Source organism: Aulonocara stuartgranti (genome assembly GCF_965226115.1).
Source record: "Aulonocara stuartgranti genome assembly, chromosome: 7".
Lineage (NCBI taxonomy): Eukaryota > Metazoa > Chordata > Actinopteri > Cichliformes > Cichlidae > Aulonocara > Aulonocara stuartgranti.
This window is the reverse complement of record NC_138945.1, coordinates 42,683,310-42,699,303: the sequence shown is the minus strand read 5'-3', so window position 1 is coordinate 42,699,303 and position 15,994 is coordinate 42,683,310. Positions and strand designations below refer to the sequence as shown.

Here is a 15,994-nt window from a genome sequence, read left to right as displayed (position 1 = left end):
GTCGCATGTTCCTTTTCAGTTTCATGTTCTTATCCATCGAAACTGTTTTGATTGGTTGATTGACTGGTTGATTGATAATACTTTATTTATCCCCAAGAAAATTGTTTTCATAGCTATTTTAGTATTTCCCAGTGTAGGTCTTAGTTTAGTTTTGCCATCCGCCACAATAAAGGCTCACTTTTTCTTTAAACCTCAGTTCATCTCTCCTGTGTCTGCATTTGGGTCCATTTCATAAATACATAGGCGTTCCCCGCTGAGACACAGAGAAGAGCTCGAGAAGATGTGGAGGGTGAAAGTAACAGTGGTTCCAGTGGTAATCGGAGCACTAGGTTCAGAAACTCCCACCAAGCTAGGTGTGGCTTCACCAAATCCCAGGAACAACATCCAAGATCTGGTTGAGGACCTGAGTTTGAAGGATAAAGACTGCCCACAGGGATGAGAGGGGAATTTTTTATATGTACATATGCATATCTCATTATGCATATGCATAAATACTGATAACAGAAAATAACGAAATTGATGTCCTGCATCCATTAAATGAGAAAATGTGAATCATGTCAGAGAGTGTCTGTGTACCTTGTGATTTGTATTAAGCTGGGTGAAAAGGCGTTCCCAGTTTCCCAAGTCATAGTTTACCCGGTAATATCCAGTTACATTAATGTTGGCCAGTACCCAAAAACCATCACTCCTCATTTCTAAGTTTATCACTGATGGAGGAAAAGAAAAAAAAACCCACATGCTTAAATTTTCAAAAAGTTTAATTACATTTGTATTGTACTTGTAAAACCACATTAAAACTGTGTACCAGCTTTACCTTCCTTTTCCATGAGCCACCAGATATCTTTCTGGACCGTACCACCCCTTATCCATCGAATAGGAATCAGCCACTCATAGCTGGGGAAGGCAACACATTTAGCGTCATTCATATACCAAACAAGTTACTAACAGGTGCAGCTCTGACAAATACTAGTGAATTTAATATTTCTATTTAATTCGGTTTAGCAATTCACTGTTTAAATGGACCTTAAATAAGGTGATCCAATAATGTTATGTGATTACATGTGTCAAGTGTTTGAACAAAATAGAGAGTTAGAAAGGGTCTAACTTTCTATAAATACTATAAGTAGGGATGGGAATTGAAAACCGGTTCTTGTTGAGAACCGGTTCCCACTGTTTCAATTAATTGGAATTGTTTGTCATTTTTGCAACGATTCCCTTATCGATTCCAGTCGCCTCGAATGACGGCACCATGTTGTTGAGCGTCATTTACCTGGCAGGAATCATGGCGCCTAAGCGGCACAACCGCTCAAAAGTTTGGTTGTACTTTACGAGAACAGATGACAACAGGGCAACTTGCAATACTTGCAAAGTAGATCTTTCATTTAAGGGAGGAAACACTATGAATATGCAAAAGCATTTGCTCATAAAACACGCGATAACCTTAAATGAATGTCGTGTTTTTAATTCTGCTCTGGACGAACCCAGCAGCAGCGGTAACGTTTGCACGTCCTCTCCCGTTAATACGGCAGGTAAATAATCAACTAACAGTGCATATTATGTCAGCACTATCTGCCTTATTACAAAACCTGCCATTACTGTGCATTTAGGTGACCATGATGAGAGAGACAGACAGAGTCTGGCTGGCTCAGATGCTGGCAGTTCTTGCTGCAGTCTACCGGTAGCGTCTCCTTTTAGTCCAGGATAGACGAATGTCACCGAGCAGGGACTAAGTTTGTGGTCAAAGGTTTGCACCCATTTGCTACAGCAGATGCCCCCGATTTTCGGTAAGTGAATGTGTTTAATTGTAGGCAGGGACATTACTGGATATTCTTGTGTAATTGCTACAGAATAATTTATGTTATACTTTGTTATTGCTACAGAAGAATATTTATTTTATTATTTTACATTTACAATGTTTTTTTCTGGGGACCCCGTGACACCCCATGGAAGAGCCATAGGCTGGATCGCTTAAGATCTCACAGTTGGGTTTGTAAGGCCATGTTACTGCTAAATTTCTATCTTGTTCAAAGAGACGATATAAAACAAAGTTCTAAGCTAATCGACCTGTGTGTTCTCCTTTTTTAAAAACAAGAATCGATAAGAGAATCGATAAAGAATCGAATCGTTAAACAGACCAAACGTTGCTGTCTAGATTTCTACCTGTATCATTACCTGTGCCAGTTATTTCAGATTTTCTTTCATTATTATTGTCCATTTTGAGCTGTCACAATTTAAAGTTTAAACCCAAAAGGCCATTTCGAGAAAAAAAAAGCTGAAATACTATTTTGAGAAATGTGGAGATTTACGTTGTAGTTTCAAGTCAACCAACTGCCACGTCTGCTATACCCTCTAAAAATTGTTCTTTCAGAGAAGGATGCAACAGGATCCTAAGAGCCTTCATCAGGAATTTGATTCGGATGTGGTGAACAACCCTAAACAAGCAAACACTTTCCTGATGTGTTTATAGTTCCTCCATGAGCCTGATTCTACCAGAGATCTCTTCCTGTTAAAAGGGAGTTCTTTCTTCCTGCTATTGCAAAGGGCTATTTGAGATTTTCAGATTGCCAGGTATTTTTTATTACTATACAAAGCTTTTTGAAATAACTATTGCTGTGAACTTGTGCTATGAAAACAAAACGTAACTAAATCTAAGTTGACTTTAGACTAAATCTAAACGCTGTGGGAAGGACATATAAAAAAATGACATATTTCTCAATACTGCCACAATGAGTCAAAGCATATTTGCATTTCAAAAGCTGTAGTTCTGCATACTTGTAAGGTGATTTGACTGTGACGTTAGAATCTGCATCCAGCAGGAAGTGCTTCTGGGATACTTTCCCTATGGCTGTATTTATAGTAACCACAGGGAATCCCATCTGAAGCACCCAGGGACTCATAATTCGATCAACTGAATGAGGAAGTGAACCATTATATTCTTTCACAGCCTGTAGATTAAAAAAAAGTACCAAAAAGAATTTAGTTAAAAAAAAACACCAGAGGCATAATGATAATAACTTTAAGACAAAATGAAAATAAAATATAAGAAGTTTGCAGTAATAACATTTGTCAGCTATTGTGAAATTTAAAATTTGTGAAATTTTTTGTACTGTGTGTTTTAATAGAACCTCAGTCCTTTGTAGGATCATATGGCAATACATGCAGATGATTTTGTGTCTGGCTGCATAGTCTGGTAGTGTGAGAAATTTCAAAATGCCATAAAATGTTAAAAAAAAATTATGGTAATGTAACTATCCCTTTTTTAGAGAATATACCAAACAATCATGTTTTGTAACTGTAACAAAATGCCAAAGTCACATACAACCTTTGTAAATAAAAAAAAGAAATCATCATTTTACCATCTGCAGATGATGCCACAAGTCATTCACTACTATATTACTGTATCCAAAGTAATTGAGGTAAGTCTGCAGAAAAAAGGAAAACAATCCAAAATTCTTAATTATCTGTGGCTGAACAATATTGGATAAGGTGATGTATCTCATTAACTAACTAAAAGAAATATACAAAAACATACACTCAGTCCCTGGATGAAGACTGGCTCTGAGAGAACGTCTGAAAGCATCCTCAACACTGCTGCACCCTGAGGAGGTAAAAGTTTTGTTCAATCTATCAGTTACTCAGTTTATAATAATAAAAAAAATTAACACAATATATCGAAGAGTGTACAGCAGCTGAAAAACACTAGTTATTCAGGACATGTACATTTATCTCAAAGTGGTACTATTCCTGATCTTTCACATCTACAGTGTCAGTATCTTCAGGGCTATTACTTATTTTGTATTCAATCATTATGGAATCGCTACCCCTCTCCGTGAATCGCTACCTTATTGTCCTGGAGGGGTTTGTGTGTGCCAGAGATTCCAGGGGCTATATTGTTGGGTGGGGTTGCCCCCTCGTAGGGTTACCCATAACAAACTGGTCCTGGGTGAGGGACCAGAAAAAGAGCCATTCAAAAGACTCTTATGAGTAGAACATCGAGGGAACAGTTCACCCTGCCCACGACAGGGTTACCAGGGCCCTGCCCTGGAGCCAGGCCCAGGTAAGGTGCCTAAGGTCGAGCTTCTGGTGGCCAGACCTTCCACGGGGCCCGGCCAGGCACAGCCTGAAAAAGGGACATGGGCCCATCCTCCTGTAGGGCCGCTACCCACAGGAGGCGCCCTAGGAGTCGGTTGCAATGTGTGTTGGACAGCGGCCAGGAGCAGAGGCCCAGGCAGACCGATCTCTGACTACCTAAACTAGTGATTGGGACATGGAATGTCACCTCCCTGATGGGGAAGGAGCCTGAGTTAGTGTGTGAGGTTGAGAGTTACTGGCTAGATATAGTTGGGCGCTCCTCAACACATGGCTTGGCCTCTGGTACCAGTCTCCTGGAGAGGGGACTGTCTCAGTCTGGATTTGCACTTGATGAGAAATGGCAGGCTGGGGTGGGTATCCCATTGTGTCCCCTTGGCTAGCTGCCTGTATGTCAGAGTTTAACCTGGTGGGTGAGAGGGCTTGTTCCCAGTGCCTTTGGGTCGGGAAATGGGTCCTGACTGTCATCTGCGCTTATGCAGTGAATGAAAGTTCAGAGTACCCAGCCTTCTTTGAGTCCCCGGGTGGGGTGCTTGATGGTGCTCCACCTGTGGACTCTGTTGTCCTACTGTGATACTTCAACACTCATGTCTGTGACAGTGAGACCTGGAGGGGGGGTGATTGGGAGGAACAACCTCTCGGATCTGAACCCTAGTGGTGTTAAGGTTCTTCAGCTGAGAGCATTGTCAGGGTGGAAGGAATACTTTGAGGACCTCCTTACTCCCACTGAGAGGTCTTCCGTGGAGAAAGCAGAGCCTGGGGACAAGGGGGATGACTCGTTTATCTCTAGGGGGGAGGTCACTGAGGCAGTTAAACAACTCCTTGGTGCCAGGGCCCCTGTGGTGAATGAGGTTTGCCCTGAGTTCCTGAAGGCTTTGGATACTGCATGGCTGTCTTGGTTGACACACCTCTACAATGTTGTGTAGAGATCGGGGCAGGGGGGTAACTCTGGATTGGCAGACTGGGGTGGTTTTTGTCCTGGTCGTGGAACACTGGAGAAGCTCTTTATCCTCTCGGGGATACTCGAGGGGATAAAGGGTACACGGGAGTTTGCCCAACCAGTCTATATGTGCTTTGTGGACTTGAAGAAGGCATTCGACCGTATCCCTGGGAGTGTCCGTTGGGAGGTCCTTCGGGAGTATAGGGTTTTCTGCTATGAGCTATGAGCCATTTGATCCTTATACAACCATTCCATGAGGTTGGTCCACATAGCTGGCAATGAATCAGACTAATTTCAGGTGGGTGATGGCCAGGGCTGCCCTTTGGCACCAATTCTTTTTGTAATATATATGGACAGAATTTCTAGGCGTAGCCAAATGGAGGAAGGCTTTCACTTCGGTGGTCTCAGAATCTCCTCTCTGATTTCACAGATGATGTGGTTCTGTTGGCTTAATCGGGTGATGGCCTCTGACTCACACTGGAATGGTTCACAGCCAAGTGTAAAGCAGTGGGAATGAGAATCAACACCTCCAAATCTGAAGCCAAATCCTCTCTGAACCGTAGTTATTCAGTAGGGTGAGATATGTTAAGTTAAAAGAGATCTCAATTAATCTCCTACAATTAATCTTGTTTAAACTACTTAGGTTTTATAAACTCAAAAGGCCAGATAAAGACAATTTGGGCATGTTTGCATACATAAATCTTATTCAATTAAGGATAATTAGCAGTTGATGAGTAGTGATACTGTATGGTGTTGCAGCTTCTGTACCTTGCTGTATGAGATGACATCAAATTGTTCACTGATTTGGTTAGGTAGGACAATACTGTCTTCGTTAGAGGACAGAGGATGAGAAGAAGTCAAGGCATCGACAGCAAAAACTTTATGAATTTCGTCAAGTACTATCAGGTCTCTCTGGGCAAACAGACAAACAGGAATGTTTTAAGAGAATTTTACACTATGACAAGAATGCATGTAAGATCAGGTCCAAATGCAAAAGTCTGTTCTCACAACATTCCATGTGGGCTCAGCATGGTCTGCTCCTAGGTAAGACACATATGAAGCAAAGCCTTCATTGAGCCAGACTTCATTCCACCAGCGCAGGGTCACCAGGTTACCAAACCACTGTACCAGACATGGCATGAATTAATTTGTTGATTTATCAAGGAGCGAACAAATCAAAAGGCAAAACAGCTTACCATGTGTGCTAATTCATGGGCAATAATGGTGGCAGTCTTCTCTTTATTCCTACTGGAGGAAGTTTCAGGGTCATAAAGAAGATTGGTTTCCCTGTAGGTCACCAAACCCCAATTCTCCATTGCACCATAATAAAAGTCTGGTAGAGCAATTTGGTCTGTGCGGAAGAGAGCAGATTTAATATAGGTTTAAGGAATTGCTTCAAGTTATCTTAAGATTGTAATTAAACAATTTGTTATAAGACACACAATTCCTTAATTCCCTCAACTGGTATAAACTGTTGTGGTCTGTGAGTTTTATTGATGAGAGTTTTTAGTTTATAGCTTTCTGATTTTCTTTATTTTTATAATTATAGTAAGAACTCTAATGGTTTTTGATTTTGGTTCTTTTGCCTCTCTTTTTGTAGTTTTACTTCGTTTGTGTCACTGCACTTGATTAGTTTCTTCTGTGTCTTGTTACCCTTATGCTTCCACCCTTCATGTGAAACCTTGTGGTTTCAACCAAAACCTTTGGTAATTAATTAATGAATTAATTGATTCATTCATTAAAATCCAGGTTGTGCTGATTTGCCTAGAGATTAAGTGGAAACTGGATTTATCTTCATGATAAATATGAACAATGTATGAAAAAGACACTTGTTTTTGAATGTCATCTTTTGATGAAACCTCTTTTAATGTTTCTATTAATTTATGCAAATCGGGTCTCCGTATGTTTACCATTTGCAACAAGACTTTTAATTCGCTTTCATACAAGGGGTTAATAAACAATCATATCAATTCATCTGAAATTGTTCAGACAGACTCTCTCTCAGTAATCTGGATAGGTAAAAGAACTCCCCACCCACCCAATATCTATCCAATAATTGGAAAAGGTAAAACACTAACATCATGTTATAACAACACCTGTTATAAAAGCAGGGTCACCTGATTTAGTTAGAGGGTAGGCAATGTTATAGTATGACTGGAAGAAGTCCAGTATGGGTCCAGTTACATTGAGAGCATAGTTTCCCTGTCCTAGGTCAATGGCCTTCCTTCGAGCCCAGATACGAATCTGAAAACAAAAACAAAACAGCAACCAACTCTTTCACAAACGTTTTTGACACAGTTCTTCCAGTTTTGAAGCAAGTCAACCAAAGCACACAGAGAATTACCTGAGGGTCTTTTTGTGTGGTATTGATATATGTGTAGTCAGAGACAATGATGGCCAACAGATAGGTGGACATATTCTTGGTGGGTTCAAACTTGGTTTTTGTCCAACTTACTCCATCAATGGTGATGTTAGCAATATCTGAAGAACACAACAGTGACTATGAATGAAGTAATAGAAGACAAGGTTTTGGTAATGCTACTGTGTGCAACTTTTTGTTTTGTTAAACACGATGATGACTGTCCATATGAGACATACAAACTTTAAAATAGACACACACCCTGCCCATCAGGGTGACAAAAATACCATATTAGTCTTTTATAGCTACATCATGTGAATCCAACAGAATTAAAACTAAAGTAGTCTAGTTGAGGAACCTTTTTCCAGCAGCTAGTCAAATTTCCTAAAAATTCATGAATATTTATATGAGCTATTCTGTTAAATTACTATTTAGTAAGGTTATAGGTTATTGATTCTGAAGCTCATAATTAATCTGATCAACACATGCAGCACGAAGATTTTTTATTTTTAAGTTTTAGAGTTAAAGAGCGAAGCTGTATTAAGAAAACGGACTTCTTTTGGCTACAGCATTTGGTCATTATGACAGAGCTTTAAGATATTAACTTTTTTCATAATTGACATTTAGTTAAACACATGACTGCAAATTTCTCCGTAGCACAAATTGTAGCACCAGGTCTAGGTTGTGTCTGGCAGTCGTCTAAATTACTTTGAATCTAAAGGGTTTATGCTAACGCCGAATGCATCACATGCATTCAACAGAATTAAAACTAAAAACACTTAGAACTGTGTTATTTGAACTGTGTGTCATGGTCCTGGGTCTTTAATCCAGTGTTTTGAGTTTATTTTGGTTTCGTGACTCTTTCCTTGCATGATAAAGATGATTTAAGTCCAAGTTTTGTACCATTTAGTCTTGAGTTTAGTTCCTTTGTTGTCTCTCAGTTTATTTGTATTTCTGGTTTCCTTTCTTTTAAGTTCCTTTTGTCTTTGTCTTGTCCGGTGTCTCCAGTGAGAGTTAGTCGTGCCCTCTAGTTATTTACCTTTTTCCTCAGACGTCTCTGTTTGTTCTCTCTCTCTCTCTCTGTCTCTCATGTCTTTACCATCTCTAGTCCCCTGGCACTTGGACATGTCTGTCTATCATGTGCTTTGTGTTCTCTTCCATGGACATTTTTGTGGATCTTGGCTCCTCGTCTCTATCTCTGCCGTGTTTACTGTTTTACTTTGGTATTCCTTGTCTCATATGCATTGTATTCAGTGTTGTTCTCCCTGTCTCGTTATGTGTAGTTTGCTCCAGCTCTGTTCCCATGTCTCTCTACTTTCCCTAATCGCCCTCATGTTTTTGTATTGTCACAGTTGTCTACCAGCCTAAATAAACGACTCAGCTTCTGTTGTCTCCTGTGTCTATGCGTCTTTATTTGGATCCTCTTCTGTGCTCCTTATGATCTGCTGTTGCAGATCTTGACACTGTGTTTAGGTACACTGACCTCTTTCCATGCCATTTGAAAGGGCTACTGTTCCAGGCGGGTGAATGAGCGTTATATGGAAAATAGCTTTCAAAGCTGGCTCATCAAAACAAGGAAAGGTCTTCCTGGCATAAGTTGGATGCATCTGAGAGGTGGCAACTATCCTGTAAATGATCAAAATTCCACACATGCAAATAGTGAGACTGTAGAGGTTTAAAATGACACCAGTGAAACAAATCCAGCCATAGAAGGACACAAAGAGGACTTACTTTTGTAATCCATCTTCTTCATACTCACTCCTGTAAAACCCTGACAAGTCATCAGCTAGTTCTCCAGTGAACTCAGTGTACAGCTGATACTTCTGTCCTTGACGTAATTTACTTTTTAAGTTGATAACCAGATACTGTGTTTCTGGCTGCAGCCATGTTGATTCTATAATCAGAGCAGCTGCATCATCTGGAGAGAAAAAAAACAAAACATCTTTAATGGTCTCTCTGTATAATCTCCAAGAATGTAACAACAACACACACACACACACACACACATATATATATTAGGGGTGCAACGATACACAAAATTCACGGTTCGGTTCGGTTCGATACTTTGGTGTCACGGTTCGATATTTTTTCGATACAAAAAAATGTTCATGCCTTTTTAATTTGTCATTTATTAAAATTATAAATATATATTTTAACTCAAAAGTACAGTTTTTAAATTTAACCCTAACCCTTGTGCGTGTTTTTTATTTTGACAGCGAATGCGCACCTGCGGACCACTTATGTGCAGCCCTGGTTATTTAGCTCGTCATATTGCAGCCACAGAAATTATTTTGTCCATGAAACCATAAAGCTGCACTTTCTTTTTGCCTTATAGTCTGATTTGTCATAACTTCTCCGTTTTGTGGTAAGCTTTTCTTTGGCTGTCACTTCTTCACCCTGACCTGTCTTATTTGGCTCAGCAGAACTGAAATGCTTTTACACACGCACTCACATAAGCTCAGCGATTCTCTGCACGATCAACCTCTCACATGTTTAAGCTGCGGGAGATTTCACTTGTCATGTTTGCATAGTAAGCTAACGATTAATAAGACGATGTCAGAGGAATTGGTGCACAAATTATCATCACTCACAGATCAGTGCTGTCGCTCTCTATACACAAGCGCAAATTCAAACGCGACTTCAATATGTCACATATTGACAGTGGCTCACCGATGCCAATGACATAATTACCCAGCTACATTTCTGAAAGAATGCAAAAGCATTGACATATATTTTTCCTACAATAGCCCGACGGGCAGGGAAGAGATAGATTTTGGTAGCCCGACTGAAAAAATCGCTAGCTCCGGGACGTCGGGCTAGCGATATTGCGAGCCCTGTATCTGATTGAGGAATCACTCATCTTTGGAAAAGAGAGTTTATTACAGAGAAATGTCTCTTTCCAAAATAAAAGCAATACTATCCGCTTCTTCTGGGCTATATTCTCAGCAGCATAAGGAGAATCATGTGCTAACAGCTGTCTAAATGACTCGGCTAAAGTTAGTGGCATGCTTGCTTTTTTTTGTCTGCTTCCACTTGTCTTTGCACTAGGATGATGTCGGCGTAAATGTGCAGTCATATTCGTTGTGTTCCCACTAGTGCTTTCAGGTTAATCTCGTTGAAATGACCTTAACGCCACAACACGGCAAATCTCCGTTAACGAGCTACCGCCGATCGCCCCGTGCATGGGGCTAGATGGCCAACACGTTAACGAGCTAACTGCGCTAACACACTAGTTCACACCCATGTAATTGAGCATTGCATGGCACATCCAACATACTGTTTTACTTTAGTCCATGACTCGCTTACCTTCAGGGTCATACGTCACATGAAAACCAAAATAATTCCAAATGCCAGATCTGAATGAGGGTGGGGGAGGTCCATGTTGCAAGGAAAGGTTAACTTCTGTCTTGCTAGCTTGCCCTGCGCTCTTCCTTCTGACTATGCTGTCTGTGTTGAGCGCTCAGTGGATCTGCGCTCGACAGTGCAGCCTAGGCGGAGTAGTCGAACGCAGATTCAGTGAGCGCAGGGCAAGCTAGCGAGACAGAAGTTAAGCTCTCCTTACAACATGGATAAAATAAATTACAAATGTTGTATTGTTCGATACATATGCGTACCGAACCGAAAGCACTGTATCGAACGGTTCAATATCGATACGAATATCGTTGCACCCGTAATATATATATATATATTAGAGATGGCACGATACCACTTTTTTATGTCCGATACCGATACCGATATCATACATTTGGATATCTGCCGATACCGATATGAATCTGATATAGTGTTTTTTAATCAACAAAACTGTTTTTTTTAATATCTTTCTGCATTTTGTATAAGTTCATACTCAAGTTTAAAACAACAACTACACTAAAGCTATTCTGTTATACCTGTATGCAAAAAAAAATATTTCATAGTTCAGCAATACTGATCAATCTAATAAACTTAAACCTACACCATCCTCCCTATTCTGGTATTTTAAAGAGTACTTAGCGTAAATATTAAGCAACCTAACTAATAGGGTTCCAACTCCCAGCAACAACAAAAATAAATAAATAAAAAATAGGGAACCACCCCTCACGCTTCACCTCATGATGCTTAATCGATGTAATCAACCTTAATTTGATGCAGTGTGAAAAAAAATGCACAGAAATCAATTATTTTTCATGGATGGATAGATGGATGGATGGATGGATCTTTCTTCAACAAAATTGCAGACTGCACAGATGGTACCTTCCCAAAGGAAAAAGTACTATAGCTTACTAGGGTATATATATTAGACTTAATAGTCACTTTATACAGTAATTAACTTCTATTCCTTTTACATCAAATTAAAACTTTGGGTGTCAGATAATTATTTATTAAAAGCTAGACATTTTAAATGAGAATAAGAAAGAAAAGTATGTCTTTGTGCCCCCTTTTCCCTGTTAATGCCCTATCGGCCCCCCTGGCTAAACTTTGCTAGATCCGCCCCTGCACAGTTACGTAGAAAAAGATCCTCGAGTAGAAAGTAATATTAAATACATTCTAACAACAGCTTATCAAGCTTAAACGTGCTGCTGTTGTTCAGCCGCTGGTTTCCTCTTTCTGGTGCAAAGTGGGCCAAAAACAAACGAGAGAGGGACTCGCGACAGAAAAGCCGATCAGCTGATCATTAAGCAGTTTCATGATTGAAGTAGCAGCAAGAGAGGGAGGGAGAGAGAAGAGGCAGTCGCTCCATATATCGCTTGTTAAGCTTAACGCAGGAATGCTTTACAAACATTCAGAGATGGACTTGCACACTTGCTTTACTTCTCTCGGGGATAACTTTGTTGGAGATGAAATGCCGGGTTGCTAGCGAAGCTCCAAATGCTATCCAGACCACCACAGCCGCTCTATCACGTGATGCATACTGCTCCGACGTGCTAACGTTCTGAGGTGAGTTACGGCATGTTGCAAGTTTTGTGAGGTGCTTTCGTGATATTTAATGGATCGGATTACATTTTTTATTTTTCTCCGATATCCGATCCAGTAATTTAGGTCAGTATCGGACCGATACCGATACGTAATATCGGATCGGTCCATCTCTAATATATATATATATATTGCAACGATACACAAAATTCACGGTTCGGTTCGATACTTTGGTGTCACGGTTCGATATTTTTTCGATACAAAAAAAATACCAGTACCCATCCCTATTCAGGCCTATGCAGTACAGCAGTGGGGACAGAGGATCTCCTTGGTAGATCCCGCACTTGTTTGCAACCTGTGCTATGGGCTTGAAGTTGGCCTCTAGTGTTGTATACCACATCCCCATAGAGTTGCTAACGTAGCCTCTTATGTTCCTGTGATCTAGTACAATTCTAGGAATTCCAGGATCCAGGTGTGGGACATCGAGTCATAGGCCTAATCAATCCAGGCAGTGCAAGGTTGGTCAGCCTAGTCTTGCAGTCTCAGGCAACTGCTCTATCTACTAGTGGCTGGTGTTTTGCTCCTCTGGTATTCTTGCCAATCCCTTTCTGTGCCCCTCTCATGTATTGTGCCATGTGCCTATTCATCTTAGCTGCTATGATGCCTGAGAGGAACATCCATGTGGTACTGAGGCCGGTTATTGGCTGGTAGTTGGATGGGACCAGTCCCTTCTGGTGTCCTTGGGGATCAGGACTGTCCGCCCTACAGTTAGCCATTCTGGGTGTCTATCATCGACTAGCAGCTGGTTTATTTGTACTGCAGATGCTTATGGAGTGCAGTCAGCTTCTTCAGCCATTAGGCGTGGACCACGTCGGTGCCTGGTGCTGGAGACCCGTTCTTGGACACACACACACACACCCATTTGCACACTTTGGCTCTTGTGATTAGCAGAGATGGGCAGTAACGCAACGCGTTACTGCCCATTACTTGTAACGCGTTGCTGTAATCTGATTACTTTTTCGAGTAACGAGTAAAGTAAGGGATTACTATTGCAAAAACGGTAATTAGATTACTGTTACATTCCCGTAGGAACGCTGCGTTACTGCGTTACTAAAACCGTGATTTTTTGCGAGAATGTCTCACGACAGTGACGTAAGCGAGTGCGCCGTTAGTGACAACAGCTGTGTGCAGATCAACAATGGATAATATATCGAGTGTGGGAGAGAGTATGAGCGTGCAGCGTTTAAAGCGTGGAAGTACTGACCTTACTTTGAGTTTGATTCCATAAAAAGTGACAAAAACATTAGCGTCCGTTGTGCGTGGGAAGAAAACTTCTTTTTACAGCAAAAAAAACCCCTAAACAAGCACTGACGTAATGGGAAACTCACAGAGAAACTCGTGGATTCTTCAACTGACCGCTGCAGCACACCTGCACCAGGGTAAACCTCCGCCTACCCCACTCTTGCTTTACAGGTGAAAATAGAGCAACAGGACCGCTAGTCTTTCATTTTATTTATTTTCTGCTGTGTTTTACTTGCATCTATTTGAAAGAGTGAGTGTAAACACAAAAGAATATTTTATGTTATGTGCTGGAATGTGTAGAAAATAGGTTTAAATGTTAAACTAATTTATTCAACTCAGAGAATGGTGCATATAATTAAATTTTTGCTTGATGCATAAAGTTAAAAGATTAAAACTAATAAAACAAGTTAAAAAAAAGAGACTTTTTCATTTGATTACATTTTGTATGATGGATTATGTAGAAAAAGTAGAATTGGGCTGAAAGATCTATCACTTTATCACCTCTTCAGGTTGAAAATCGTGTTTTTAAAAAGTAACTAAGTAACTAAGTAATTAATTACTTTTGAAAATAAGTAATCAGTAAAGTAACGGGATTACTTTTTGGGGAAGTAATCAGTAATTAGTTACTGATTACTTTTTTCAAGTAACTTGACCAACACTGGTGATTAGGCAGAGGATCAATAGGGGGTCCACAGCCCTCTTAGGGACACTCCCAATAGGGCTTGCTCTTAGATCTGAAGAAGCTTCTCGGATGAGAGCTGAAACGTCTTCAAGAAACTTAAAGAAGTCCAGACGCAGCTCCTTAGACTACAATGATCTGGATGACTGAGAACCTTCACAAACAAAAGCTAAACATGCATAAATGAGTTTTTTCTTCAAAATTTTGATTTTTTAAAATGTGTTATCCTACAGCAATACTTAATTTGTTAATATCAGAAAGGTAATAATATCTTTGAAAACATCTGTAACTCAATACATCTTCTGCTGCTCTCACAGTTTTATGTATGCAATAGTATTAACTGCAGAACTAGTAAAATGATTTCTGAGATCCTAATAAAATTAAGAATTGTTACTTTACTTTGTATCAAGACTTTGATGGTACCTGCAGTGGTGACACTGGCCATGTGTTTGTTGTCTTGCCTGGTGTAGCTCAGTTGACTGGAATGAATCAGTATCAAATTTGTTTCTTTCACACACTCAAACTGCACAGTGGACTGGCCTGAAACACATGAAAAAAAGAAAAATGCTAACTTATATTAATGCAACCTCCATTGCAGCGGTAGTTTAACACAGGCACCAATGAAATCTCTGCGGAAATAAAAGTATAGTAGAGAAACCTAAATGCAGATACAGAGAAAATAAATCACTAATAACAGTGAATAAAACATTTGAAGGTAACCCTTTATAATAATGACACACTATTAAGGCATTCCCTAAAAGTTTCTTCTGTTCATCTGGACGTCCAGAATCAATTTTTTGGGATTTCTTTACCTGGATGATTGATCATATATCAAGACTATTAAGCATTAGTAAGGTAGTGGGGCTGGGGTGCTTGTGGTGGCAGAGGTTGGCTCCTGGCTAGGGTGGCTGGCCTGATCTGGGCAGGGCCAGGTGATAGGTCTGAGGCCCCGGTGCCCGTGGTTGTCTAGTCTCTGGCTGGGTCTCTCCTTGTGATGAGTTGGTCTGGCCACCTCACCATGTGGTGTGGGTCAGCTCACGTTGAGATGTCTGATCTGTGCCTCCAGGACTCATGGGTGCCCGTAGGCCAATTGGGTGGGGTGGGGTGTCCAGAAAAGGGAGCACCTGTTGCCGGGTGCAGCTTGTCTTGGACCCAGACCAGTCCCTTTACTGTCTGTAACTGAAGAAATGTCTGGTGTTGTGACGCAGTGTACAGATGAGCCTTGGAACTCATCTGCACACTCCAGTCTACTCTTTGTGTTGAGGGTTCTGCCCCGGACTACTTGGTCTTCCAGGGCGATGACATTGTGGGCCCCAGGCCGACTTCTTCCTGCACCGTGGTGGGATGTGGGGAGTGGGGATGCCTACTGAGCCAATCGTTTGCTGCGCCTTCCATGACAACCCATCTGGGTGTCCTCCTTCTTCTGCTGGGATGGGTTCAGGGATGTTGCAAAGATGTGTTGCCTTACTTTTTGGTTTAAATTTTATGAATATTACTGCTACATTACTGTCTGCACATTACTGTTTTAGATTTGTATGAGCTTTATATATTTTAGGGTAAACTGATCTACAGCACTGAGTATTTTAAGGATGACATGTGTCTATATCATCTCTACCGTTAGACCCATTTACCCATTAAGCATCAGCCTTCAACACAGCTCTGAACTCTCTCAGTGCGCCCCAGGGCGGCTGTGGCTACAATGTAGCTTGCCATCACCAGTGTGTGAATGTGTGTA

General features: G+C 40.7%; 1 protein-coding gene across 1 annotated transcript in view; it reads right to left on the bottom strand.

Annotated features, from left to right (window-relative positions):
* The window catches only part of LOC309710226 (aminopeptidase N-like), a 61,465-nt gene that overhangs the window by 15,791 nt on the left and 29,680 nt on the right, over positions 1 to 15,994 (bottom strand). Inside the window, exons 4-16 of the mRNA XM_082539517.1 lie at positions 14,683 to 14,799; positions 9,120 to 9,306; positions 8,872 to 9,014; positions 7,374 to 7,510; positions 7,147 to 7,273; positions 6,226 to 6,380; positions 6,038 to 6,151; positions 5,798 to 5,941; positions 3,533 to 3,598; positions 3,357 to 3,422; positions 2,773 to 2,945; positions 815 to 894; positions 577 to 707 (exon numbers count right to left, since the gene is read on the bottom strand). Coding sequence (XP_082395643.1) covers positions 577 to 707; positions 815 to 894; positions 2,773 to 2,945; positions 3,357 to 3,422; positions 3,533 to 3,598; positions 5,798 to 5,941; positions 6,038 to 6,151; positions 6,226 to 6,380; positions 7,147 to 7,273; positions 7,374 to 7,510; positions 8,872 to 9,014; positions 9,120 to 9,306; positions 14,683 to 14,799 — 1,640 coding nt within the window. The remainder of the gene's footprint in view (positions 1 to 576; positions 708 to 814; positions 895 to 2,772; positions 2,946 to 3,356; positions 3,423 to 3,532; positions 3,599 to 5,797; positions 5,942 to 6,037; positions 6,152 to 6,225; positions 6,381 to 7,146; positions 7,274 to 7,373; positions 7,511 to 8,871; positions 9,015 to 9,119; positions 9,307 to 14,682; positions 14,800 to 15,994) is intronic.